Genomic DNA, 12,500 nt, shown 5'->3' with positions numbered 1-12,500 from the left:
TAGATAGATAGATAGATAGATAGATAGATAGATAGAAAGAAAGATAGAAAGAAAGACAGACAGAAAGGCAGAAAGACAGAAAGCGTGTGAATAGCACTGGTTTGGATGTTGCCCCATGTCTCTGCCCTATTCATTTCCTCTCCACATTGTGCTCTTTAGTGTTATTTCATTTGTGTTTAGCATTATTCTCCCCTACTAAGATTTTATTTTCCCAACTAAAATGAGCTGAAATACCCCCCAAGGCCAATTGCAGAAGAGTGATGTACTGTAGCATGCACTACCATCCCTTTGCTGTCTGTCCTCTGTACAGTGGCCTCTCTCTGATCGTGTCAAGATCTTGGCCCTTTAAGCATATGCAGAAAGTGGACTTCCTTCCGCGTTGAAAAGAGCATTGTATTGGCTCTCAAGGTTACTGCAGGAGGAAGTGATCTTTAAGAAGAAGACTGTGATATATGGTGGGTTGGCATTGGGAGCCATTTTCACTTCGAGCTTGATCTATTACTGTGATTGCGCCGCTCTAAAAGGGGGGGGGGAGGGCGGGGGGGGGGGGGGGGCTCAGCCGGCTACACTCTAATTCTGCATCCCCAAACGGGTGCAGCTGGATAGGAACTGCACTGTGTGACTCAATGTGATTTGGGATCGTCTTCCCCAGGTGTGTGGCACATGTGGAAATGGCGCCATATGGTGTGCCCTCCACACACACACACACACACACACACAAAGAGACACACACACACACACACACACACACACAGAAAGAGACACACACACACACACACACACACACACTTAGATATGCCCCCCACGCCATCCCCACATAACTACACATACACATACTTGCAGGCAGACAAAACAAACTCACACAATAACTTTCAATAATTACAACACAACTATCTCTCTCTCTTTCTCTCTCTCTCACTCACTCACTCACTCACTCACTCACTCACTCACTCACTCACACACACACACACACACACACACACACACACACACACACACACACACACACACACACACACTACATCACATCAAGCAAGTGATTTATTGACCCATTTGCCCGTTTGAGCTAACACAAGCACAGTTACACTTATGATTAAGAACTCTCCACACCAAAGCCAGCAAATACAGTAAATATGCTGATGCACTTGCTTACCTCCCAACCCTGGACGTAGCCTGTTGTCATAGCCATCCAGTAGTCCATCTAATATTCGTGTAAATATTGTTATGTTGTCATTTGCCTCAGCTTCTTTCGGGGGCTCTTCTGTAGTATTAGAAAAACTGCAAAACGCATTTGCTGTTACATTCAAACAGACCGATGAGATCCACGGAAGACATTTGATGCTGATTGTTTGATGATATAATAGCCTATTGTTTATGATATAGCTAATATAAACACTTGACCCTAGCCTGAAATGAACGACTCGGAGCTTCTAAAAGTTTTTTTTTTATATCATGGCAATGTTCTCTGTAGGCTATCGGGTATCCAGATGTAGAGGGGAAATCAATGCACTGTGATTAAACGCAAGAATGGAGCATATGGGAAGCGTTGAGGGGGAAAAGTTTGATTTACCTAGTCTGGCAGGTGACGAACAGCAGCAGCATAGACGCCAGGATGCGGCTCGGTGTGAGGACGCAGCCCATCCCCTTCTCTTGCCCTGGAACAAGGGAAACGAGAAATGTGCTAGATGTTACAGACACATAAAACAGCCTTTGACTTTGCTGTGCTATTATTTCAAGCGTCATCAAAGCTTACAGTTATCAACGTGGGGGTGTACGGGGGTCCACAACATTTAAATTTTTCTGTAATTTCTCATACGTTAATTCCACGATACAAAGCATTTCAGTCTGAGCACAATTAAGTCTGGAGTGTTGGCTGCTCCGATCCTTAACATAAGTCCGTCAAGATATCCTCGATCCCCCTCTCACCACCTTCGTAGGTCCATCTTGGCTTCTCCCGATGAGACCAAAAATTATACCTCGAAGCGACCTCCCATTTAACATGTTAACAGTTGCGCACTCAACAACCCGGTAAAATGCGTGCCTCCCTTTCCGTTCGGTACCAATACAAGTGTCCTTGACTAGATTCCTTTCAATTCCGCCTTTGAGCCTATTATTGCAGTAGAAAGCCTCCCGATTGCTGCAAGTGTTTGCAGCATTACTATGCTCCACTGCGTATGACTTCCCATAGGCAGACTATGTCTAGGACAATGTCTTTTTTTTGGCAGCTTTCGTGAAAACCCACTGGCGGAGACAGCGGTGGCGAGCACTCCATTCACACTGATTTATACATACCTTGAATCAATAAAGCAGAATGCATACCTGAGTGGGTTCGTGCCATTGCTACCGGCTCCAGAGGCATGCCATTGAGGAGGGGGTTCAAAATCCGCAACAGAGAGAGTATAGGTAGGTCGCCGCCACTGGGAGATTGTCCGCTCTGGATTCACCTCTGGTTGTAGGACTCTCGTTTTGTTCGTTCCTGTTCAATCGAGAAATAACTGCGAACTCACAGCGGGTGATGCGTGCCTCAGTCCTGCTACGCATTCTCCAAAGCCTGGGACGAGTATCAACTCAGCATTCACGGGAGAGACAATACTGTCTAGCATACCCTTGATTGGAAGTTGGTTGTCCAGTGCTGTCACAGCGGACAGCCCGCCCTTTCCACGGGAGAGACTTTTCCTCTTCTCACCCCCGGCGCAACTCTCATTATGTGCTGCACCTATTTGTATTTTATTTTATTCCGTCCAGTGATTCTATTAGCTATAATAGTGTTCGTTCCGCAAAACAAAACCCTGGAGCTTCCAGAGCTGATTAGGTCGCTCTTGTTATCCCACCGCCCAACTCTTACTATTCATTATGCTGTGGCGAGTAATATGTTTCAACGCGTGGGACGTCACAACGCCTCGTAAGCCATTATTAAGTCCTTAGGGAGGCATTTTCTGAGTTGAAGGGCAGGGCGGTCCGTCCAATTCAAGGGGAAAGAATGCTTATATCCTCAGGATCCGATAAAATAGTAGCAAAACGCCTACATCTTCAACCCGACGTCATTTCTGCTTACTTTGCATTTCCCTACTTTGGGAATTCGTCAGCTTTACTCCTTAGGCATAGCCTGTGAGGTGGAAAAGAGATTCAGCTGAATAAAGGCTACTTTCGAACCAATACTCTATTGGGGTTAGCCTATATCTAACGGTATAACATCAGAAGTGACTTGAAAGAGCATACACTATCACTGAATCTGCTGCCTGTCTATGATTGGTGTGATGAACAGATGTTAGACCTAAGATCGGGTTCAGAGTTTGGAGTTGTCAATGAACCGTGCCCTCCCTTTAGACAAAAAGAAACAAAGGTGTACACTTGCAGAAGCGCCAGGGTTTTATTGTGTTTGAGTGTCGTATAAGGAGAGAGAACGGGAAAGGGGAGGGACTGTTTCATGATGGAAAAAGGGGGAGAGGAGAGGAATAGAAAGATTGGGGTGAGGAATATGGAAAGGAAGTTTTTAAGACCGCCGTAAGAGGGACCTCTAATCCAACATTTCCCGTTAAATCGATATGGTCAATAACACGCACAAATCGAAGGAGTGCTAAACCCAACCGACTGTCTTCAATTATGTCATGTTGTGCCTATATTTATAGGAAACACATGAAGTTACACACTGATGCTGCAAATGTTGCAGTATTATAATCGTATAGTAGCCTACTCTGGCTGAGAGAATAAAATTGCATGAGAAAAACCTGGCGTGTGCAAAACGTATGACTAAATACTTTGAAGAAGATTAAGTTAAAGGTAGTCATGGTTTGACTTAAATGGGTTGTACTGGTAGGCTACTGTATTTCGAATCTTTCGACAGCTGTCACAATCTCCCACAAGTCCTGCTTCTGTATGTCTGAAATGTAAAAAAAAAAAAAAAAAAGAAACAAAAGAAAATCTGTAGATTGTGTAAAATTTAATTCGTTTTCATCTAAATATCTTATTTACACCTAGGCTTACAGTACATCTAGTAAGCTAACTTAATGTTTCAGGGTGATGCAATTATACAAATGTCACTTCAATCAAAAGAGTATGTCAATCAATTCATTTTGAGTATGTCATGTTTTTCACAGGAATGCAGTCGATGGAAACAAGAAGTTGTACGCAATCTATGACACAAGGTGAGTAGTCTACATTTACTTCCTCTAGTAGGCTACTATCTTATGGATGAATGAATGGGAATGGGAAGAAAGCGCATGGTTACAGAGAGCGGTTTTATACCTCAAAGCCAATTGAATATATTTGTATTGTATACGTCGGTGTAAAACGTTAAGGGCCTGTCGCTTGGTTTCTTTATCATTATTTTTGTCAATGCATTGGTAAGTTAGAATCTTATCTAGTGTGTTTTTTTTTGTTATTGATACCCCCTCTACGTTTCGCTACCTGCCTTCTCAATATTTGTTCTAATGAGATTAGATCTGATGACCAGCTACCGTGTGAACTGAAGTCCAACTACAGAGTCTCCATCCAAAAATCCATTATTCCAGATTTGCCAAAACGCGCTAGATAATACCCTCTGACTTGCGTAAATTCAGCACCACAAAAGAAATCGTGACGCGAACGCTATCCAGTCAGTGTGCACATTAACCCATTCGTCTTTATCAGATTTCTGAAAACTTTTTGTCACCAGTCAAAACAGTCCACCAATCATTTCAAGATCACTATACAGAATCTCAGGCCACGTGACGGCATAAATTATAGCATACGGAATCTCCTGTGCCCAGAATTGCGTTTTCTGAAACCTCACTTGCAACTTGATTTCACCAACTCGCAATATTATATTGCATTCGGATAGGACTGTAAATGTGTTCTGACATCACCAGAAACGTGTTAAAATGTTATTGTCAGAGGTTTCTTAATCTTTTCTCGTTGCTACTTTGCGCATTTGGACACGTTGGTAATCCACTACTGTGAATGAAGGTAAACATGATGGCAGCGAAAGGGGTGTGAAGTGCGGACTTGGCTTGAGACCAGCAACAGATAGGCTACTTTCTGCTGGCTTCAGTCACACACGTCCCCGGTGAAATGCATCAATGTTACCAACTGCGATTTCCTCCGATCATCCTAACTGCGTTCGTCGTGAAAAAAAGAAGTCCAAACCGGAGTGATGCCAAATGACTGAAGCTTTTCCGACGCATTTGAAGAGCAAACGTAGACTTTCCCTTTCATGAAGTGCGCTGTCCATGGAATGCAGTGAGCGTTAGATTACCAGATTTCGCACCCGAGGCAATTCCACCTATACGTCTTCGCCGAAAACCTACGAGGAATGCTGGGGGCTCTGAAATCAAGATTGTTTGGTGTACTTTCTTTGCCAGTTCTTATAACGTTTGTTTGTTGCGCGCAAAGGTGAGTGTATTGGTGGTAAAGGTTAAGCCTGGAGCGGTGGTTTGTTTTCCTGCAAGGTTAACCGACCTCGTCTCTCTTTTGCAGCGCAAACGAGCCGGGCAATATGTCATTTGTGAAAGAGACAGTGGACAGACTACTCAAGGGGTATGACATCCGCCTTCGACCAGACTTCGGTGGTAAGTCACGTTCGATGTACAGTATATGACTTCATTCAGCCAATACAGTATTGTCAGTAAGTTAGCATGTAACTGTGAGGAGTCGTTGGATTAGTATACTTTCTTTGACCAAAATGCAATAGTTGCTCCCAATACCTAAAACTTTGCATTGTTAAACAAATGAACATATGGCAAATATGATTTATAATGGCAATAAAATATTCTGTTTTACATGAAATCTTGTTTCTTGTCGCATAGGTGCCCCGGTTGCTGTTGGAATGAGCATAGATGTGGCGAGCATAGACATGGTGTCCGAGGTCAACATGGTAAGTGCGACACCTCTTACGCCACGGTGTTGATCAAACGATGGAGCGTCGCTCATACAGTATAGGAACTTTCGAAGTTTCTGTTGCAGGAAGTTATATTTTCGTTTCCAGAATCGCTACACTGCATGTAGGCGAAATGTACCTCAATGTCAGCTAATTAAGTGAAAAGAAAGTCAAGCATGCACACACACATATGGAGAGAGAGAGAGAGAAAGAGAGAGAGAGAGAGAGAGGGGGAGAGAGAGAGTGTTCATGGGGCAGCACCAGCGTTGTGGTCGCTGTCCATGGTGCTGAAACCATACGACCAGCGAACTCTATTTGTTCACAGATTAGTGCTGAAGACATAACTGAACAGTGATCCATGCACAATTGAATGAGAGCAAGCACTCTTCAGTGTGTTTATGTTAGGTATGTTGCTTCATATTGATTTGTGTGATGTAAAGAACAAGGGAAGAATAAGTGGGGGAAAACCCACTTGGGATTTTTTTATTTTCTAGAGTTTGTCACAAATTATGGTTTGTGGAGTGTACCAAGAACACAGTTTATTTGTATAGACCTTTGAATGAAAAGGCTATTTCACTAAATATATAGTATATACGGTATGCAGCATATTCAGAAGTCTTAATAGGTGTTCTGATTCTGGTCTGGAAATAAAGTAGTCACACTTTCTCGCTCTCTCACACTAATACACAAAAAGACAAGCGCACACAGACATACGCACACAGAAACCCACACACACAGTCACAAAGAAGCGTGCATGCACATGCACACACACACACACATCTGACAGAAGCTGGGTTCAGTCTGTTTGGTCATGTTTTTGGTTGCCCCCCCACCCACTCACTCACACACACACACACACACACACACACACACACCTTGCTCTCCTTCTCCATCCTCCGCCTGGGGTTCCAGGAGAGCGGCCGAGCACGAGGCCGTCCTCCTCCCTCAGATCTTCTCCAGTAGTAATGACTTCAGGTGTGCTCGGCGCGGCAGGAGAAGCACACTCAGGTGTGGCGTGCGGGGCAGCAGCTGCCAGACAAACATGTTTCTTGGAAAAGATCTCAACAAGGAGCCAACAATTCCCCCACCATATGCCTCCAACAATTCCGGAATGAAATTTAGCCCTGTCACTACAGTTTTTTTCTGTCTCTTTTTCTTTCTCTCTCTCTCTCTCTCTCTCTCTCTCTCTCTCTTGACTGAGAACAATCGAGGCGTATACTCTTGTGTCCAGGGAGCGCACCTGGGTCCATAATCCTGGAATTATATATATATTTTTAATAACAAGACAGTTACATAGTCTATCTCAACAGCTCTATAAAAAACAGCTAGTGTGTTAGCATGTAGTGGCACGTGACGGTATCCATGGACACACCAATTGAACAGTACATCTGGTCTACATGGTTGGCCTGTGAAGCATTTGATGAAACTCCTCCTGTCTTCAGTAACCATTGCATCTCAACTGGCAGATTGCTGAAAGATTGGTGGTGGTGGTGGTGGTGGTGGGGGATCTGTTCCTTAGTCACCTGTTGCCAAGGAAACAAGTTAGAATCAGAAAGTCATGTGTTGACCAGTTCTCTTCATTACTCACCAGTGTGAATAGAGGGAAATGAAGAGAGCCTGCAGTTCTTCTGCAAGGCCAGCTAGGTGGTGGTGATGGTGCTAGTGGTGGTGATGGTGGTGATGGTGGTAGTGGTGGGATACTCAAAGTGCTCTATGTCTATGTGACTCTGCGGACACACTCAGACCCACCACCAACAGGACAAATGCACTAAACTCCTGAAGTCCTGAAACTGCGCTGCCCGATTCACAACACAGAGAGACAGGCATGCAGTGAGTGTAGTAGATATTCGGATTGACCCTTGCTCTCCAGCACAGTCTTGTAAAGTCTCAGTCTGTCATCATGGCCAGCGTTTAACCACGGGGAGAAGGGAAAGGAGATCCACGAGATGTGTTTAAAGGATGCAAGATGTCAGCAAATGTCAGCTAAAATCATGCGACCAAGGTGATCAGTCATATCTACAGTGTCTGGCTGTAGAAGGATCTGGAAGGTCATGCTTTCTGACCTGCTTTAAAGAAAAGAGAAGGGGGAAAATGTGCAACTCCTCCGCTAATTGTGGCCTTCGCTTACGGGAGTGAAGGCGAGGTTGAGGTCAGAGACAAATTATGCCGAGGTCGCCGTTAGATTAGGATTTGGAGCCGGTTAACGGCGTTGTTTATAGTCGTGTGCTCGCGCAGGGCCACAAATGGCCTACTCACCTGAGGCACTTTCCAAATGTTAAGCTGCACAGTACACCGAGGTCAGGAAAGCCCCAGAGAGGCTTTTCCCAAAGGTGTCGCAACGCACAAAGACAGCAATCGGATATAGTCCGGAAAACGCATTTCTTTTTAATGGCTGTGGGGGGTTTCCCTGCGCGAGGTGTTGTCTTGCTTCGCTCACTGTAGACAAAATCACTGAGGTCAACCCCAGCACATCCATTGATTTAACGCACACCACAACTGTAGTGTAAGACGCGTTGGATAACAGTGTGTGTTTAGTGACTGAACGGAAACACAGCGTTTATCCACACTGAGCCAGAGGCATCAGCTTCTGCCTCAGTCGTGTGTGTGTTACGGCCGGCTTTGTTTCACCACCCTTCAACGAGCATGTCTGTGTGTGTGTGTGTGTGTGTGTGTGTGTGTGTGTGTAAGGGCCCCAGAGGTGTCAGGGGCGAGGGCATAAATACGGCAGCGCGGGTAACAGGAAACATCTGCTGGACACAGGGGACAGATGCGACAGGGTGTGAGATTAGCGCTGCGCCGACACGGGTCATTAAGCGCAGCGGGGTCGGGAGACGGGGGGGGGGGGGGGCGGGGGTACGCCAGCGTGGAGGGACGGAGGGACGGCGGCGTGGGTGTGCACGTGTGGAGCATACGTCAAGTACCAATCTGCCCACTCCTGCCTTACAAAAACATGTGTTGGCTATAGGTCTTTAAAACGTACTGTACTCTACGTAGAAGTCTAACATGATGTGAGTGCCGTTCTATCTGGATGACCCATTTAGGATAAACATCATAAAGAAAATGAACGGACACAGCTTACAATGTAGGTAATACATTCCCATGTTCTCAATATACAAGTTCTCAACCTTTTTTTTGAGTTGAAAACTCAACTTTAACACTACTTGTTATCTGTAAGCAAAACTTAAACATAAACTCACCCTGATCTCTTACATTAACTTCAAATGTAGAACTCATTCTATGGAGTCAGTAGAGAGTCAATCAACATTGTTTTACATTTCAATAGAGAATTAACTAATTTTACTGTCAGCATTAAATTGAATAGAACATAGGTTAATCCTGATACGAGACTAATTAGATTAATCATATTGAGCATATGAATAATTATTTTTAAATCAGTTTTGTTGTCATCTAAATCCCTGCTCTTTACATTGTTTGGGTATTTGAGAGAGTGAACCTTTAAATACTGCATGCCGTTAAAGTTCTGTGCTATGTGAGACATGGTTTTGTACCAGCAATTCACCTCAGTGTCACCATTAATCATTTATATAATCATTTATTTATGCCCCCCCCCCCCCCCACCCCATGCAAAAGTGCCATCTGAAGGCAGCTGGCCAATACAGAGTGCACTCTTGTGAGCTGGAGAGAGAGAGAGAGAGAGAGAGAGATGGTATCCTTTTAAAGTGTAATCGAGGATATGTCGCTGAAGCTGCTCACAAATCTAAAATCAACTTTCGCTTGGTTAAGAGCGTAACTGAGACGATTAGAGACAGAGAGAGAGGGGAATTCTGAGTCCTGGAAGCTAAAGAGGGAGCTCTAATAGCCTATGAGCGGCGTGGAGGGGGGGAGAGAGGGGGGGGGGGGTTGCTGCTGGGCAGTTTGATTTGATGTTATGTAGTGTTTGTGGTGGAGAGGAGACGCTGGACTGGGTAGAGTTGTGGTGCAGTGCAGTTTGGTGTGGTGTGGCATGGTTTCGGTGTGGTGGTGGTGGTGGTTGGGGGGGGGGGGGGGGGGGTTTGCTGGCTGGACGCCTGGACCACGCACAAGCCAAAAGTTGTTGTGTAATCGCCATGGCGGGCCCCGCTGCTGAATCAGACTGCCCACATGGCTCCCTCTCTCGCGCAGGAAGCAGAGCTCGCAGGCTCCGCACAGGGGTGGAGGAGGAGGAGGAGGAGGTGGTGGAGGAGGAGGAGGAGGAGGAAGAGGAGGAGGAGGAGAGCCTTGGAGAACTTCTCCATCAGGGACACATTCAGGGCTGGGGTGTGTCCCAGAACCCCTCCTCTCCCATCCCATCCCCTCCGTCAGAACTGAGGACACAGGAGACAGGGGAGCCGATGCAGCCGCTGTGGCTTTGCCCTGCTCGCTGCTTTTATTGATGTGAAGATTTTTAAGGTCTTTTTTGGGACAAGGCCCCTTTGAAGTGGGTTATATAAGTGATATACAGTATGGGAAACCTTAAGCATTACCTGCACATTGCTCTCATTAGCGGGGAAGCTCTGTCTTGATGATCATAAGGAAATGTGTCAACAACAGTGATGCGTGGTGTCTCCTGAGAATAAAGTGAGGCTGGCAGGAGTTACCTCGTTGCAACTGAGTCTATAAATTACTCTGCTCTAGTTCCAAACAATTTACATTTTTTTTCCCCAAAGATCAAAAGATTGATAGATAGGAAGGTAGGTCATGATAGACTTCATACAGACAGATAGACAGACTGACAGGCAGAGATCAGATGCATTTCACTAATTGATCAAGATATAATTGATATAATTGATATAATATTTCACACTTATACTGTTCAATTTAATATATAATTAGACAGCACATTAATTTAACGCTTACTCACCTCTCGAGCTCTTTTGTTCAAAAGGTACAATTTCGTTAAATGTGGGCTTAATTCTTATTTTCTTTCTTGTTATTTTTGTGGTCTTCCCTCTACAGGACTACACGTTGACCATGTACTTCCAACAGTACTGGAGGGACAAGAGGCTGGCCTACATGGGGATCCCCCTCAACCTGACGCTGGACAACCGCGTGGCTGACCAGCTCTGGGTGCCAGACACCTACTTCCTGAACGACAAGAAGTCCTTTGTGCACGGGGTGACGGTGAAGAACCGCATGATACGACTTCATCCGGATGGGACGGTGCTGTATGGCCTAAGGTTAGAGCTGTCTTGCAGGGCTTACTTAACCAAGATATTGTGATATTATAGATATTGTGGTGACTGTCATAAATGTTTTTAAAAAAAGGCCTTGGATGGGTTGGCAGGTGAGGGTTTAAGCTGAACAAATTCTGTTGCATATTCTTATTTTAATAGATATGATACTTGTGCATTATGGTTCATTTTGGAAACCTTGTGTTTCCAACTTTTGCTATTTCTCATTTTTGGGGGGGCTGTCTTTTTTAAAAGTCGATAAACATTTAAGGGCAACAGTATACTGTACTGTATGTGCATGTCTACACTGCCCCAGACAAGGACACGCTTAATTTCATTACATGACAAGAATGCATGAAGAGGTCCACGGAGAGCTAAACTGCAATTAGCTAGCGGAGTCAGCACTGACACATATGCGCTGTCAAGAGTGCTAGAAATCAAAGACACCCAGCATGGAGGAGGACATACAGTACATTTCTCTTAAAGTGTAGCTCATTGGTGCATCTCAGGATACCCCCCCCCCCCCCCACACACACACACAGACACACACACACACACAGACACAGACACACAGACACACAGACACACAGACAGACACACACACACACACACACACACACACACACACACACACACACACACACACACCACCGAGGCATTTAAGTGTGTGATCTGACATGTGGGCAAAATGTAAGATTTGAGAAGAGATTGAGCTTGGATGACATGCCAGCCAGCCAGCAACGGCAGGCGTTTGATTGTTGCCACTCCAGGAATCCGGCCTGGAATATTTCACTCCGGCCCGGAATATTTCACTGACGCGGAGATCAATGTTTGCGAAGACGGGTCGTGCATTTTTAATTGGCGCGGTGATGAATAGTGCATGCGGCCGTCGCGGGAGATGGGCAGCCGGGGAGTGAGGAGCGGCTGATGGAGTTGTCAGCTCTTGACGCGTGTTTGTCAGGGGTATCCTCAGATGTGTCATCATGGTGGAGATATGCCACTTCATGGCAACTTTTTTTCTTTTTTTTTTCAGTCAGCATGTGTGTCTTTTGTGTGTGTGTGTGTGTATGTGTGTGTGTGTGTGTGTGTGTGTGTGTGTGTGTGTGTGCGTGAGAGAGTGAGTGAGTGAGTGAGTGAGTGAGTGAGTGAGTGAGTGAGTGAGTGAGTGAGTGAGTGAGTGAGTGAGTGAGTGAGTGAGAGAGAGAGAGAGAGAGAGAGAGAGAGAGAGAGAGGGAGAGAGAGGGAGAGAAAGAGTGAGAATGTGTGCAAGTGTATGCTTGTTATGCTTGATGTATGCTTGACTTGGTCATGCATGGTTGGGCAAACTTTCGCCTATACCCCTAGACATCCCAAACCGTGGCATGGATGCAGTCTGATGCTTTCTGACATATATCACTACTACTGTACATTCCATATTTGGGAGATGAATGAATGAATTGGTGAAAATGAAAGTTATGGTGAGGAGCTGAAACATGTCTGGTTTGTGTGTGTCCACC

At 45.2% G+C, this 12,500-nt stretch overlaps 2 protein-coding genes across 2 annotated transcripts in view; one reads left to right on the top strand and one right to left on the bottom strand.

Annotated features, from left to right (window-relative positions):
• The window catches only part of LOC134071744 (gamma-aminobutyric acid receptor subunit alpha-5-like), a 21,949-nt gene extending 19,611 nt beyond the window's left edge, over window positions 1-2,338 (bottom strand). The window contains exons 1-3 of the mRNA XM_062528581.1: window positions 2,320-2,338; window positions 1,571-1,655; window positions 1,154-1,278 (exon numbers count right to left, since the gene is read on the bottom strand). Of these exons, the coding sequence (XP_062384565.1) occupies window positions 1,154-1,278; window positions 1,571-1,655; window positions 2,320-2,338 (229 nt within the window). The remainder of the gene's footprint in view (window positions 1-1,153; window positions 1,279-1,570; window positions 1,656-2,319) is intronic.
• Window positions 2,339-4,835: 2,497 nt separating this feature from the next.
• The window catches only part of LOC134071681 (gamma-aminobutyric acid receptor subunit beta-3-like), a 22,129-nt gene continuing 14,464 nt past the window's right edge, over window positions 4,836-12,500 (top strand). The window contains exons 1-4 of the mRNA XM_062528497.1: window positions 4,836-5,370; window positions 5,455-5,546; window positions 5,784-5,851; window positions 10,790-11,010. Coding sequence (XP_062384481.1) covers window positions 5,291-5,370; window positions 5,455-5,546; window positions 5,784-5,851; window positions 10,790-11,010 — 461 coding nt within the window. The 5' untranslated portion in view covers window positions 4,836-5,290. The remainder of the gene's footprint in view (window positions 5,371-5,454; window positions 5,547-5,783; window positions 5,852-10,789; window positions 11,011-12,500) is intronic.

The sequence above is a fragment of the Sardina pilchardus genome, chromosome 23 (assembly GCF_963854185.1).
Source record: "Sardina pilchardus chromosome 23, fSarPil1.1, whole genome shotgun sequence".
In the NCBI taxonomy this organism is placed as follows: Eukaryota; Metazoa; Chordata; class Actinopteri; order Clupeiformes; family Clupeidae; genus Sardina; species Sardina pilchardus.
This window is presented reverse-complemented; position numbering and strand designations above follow the sequence as displayed.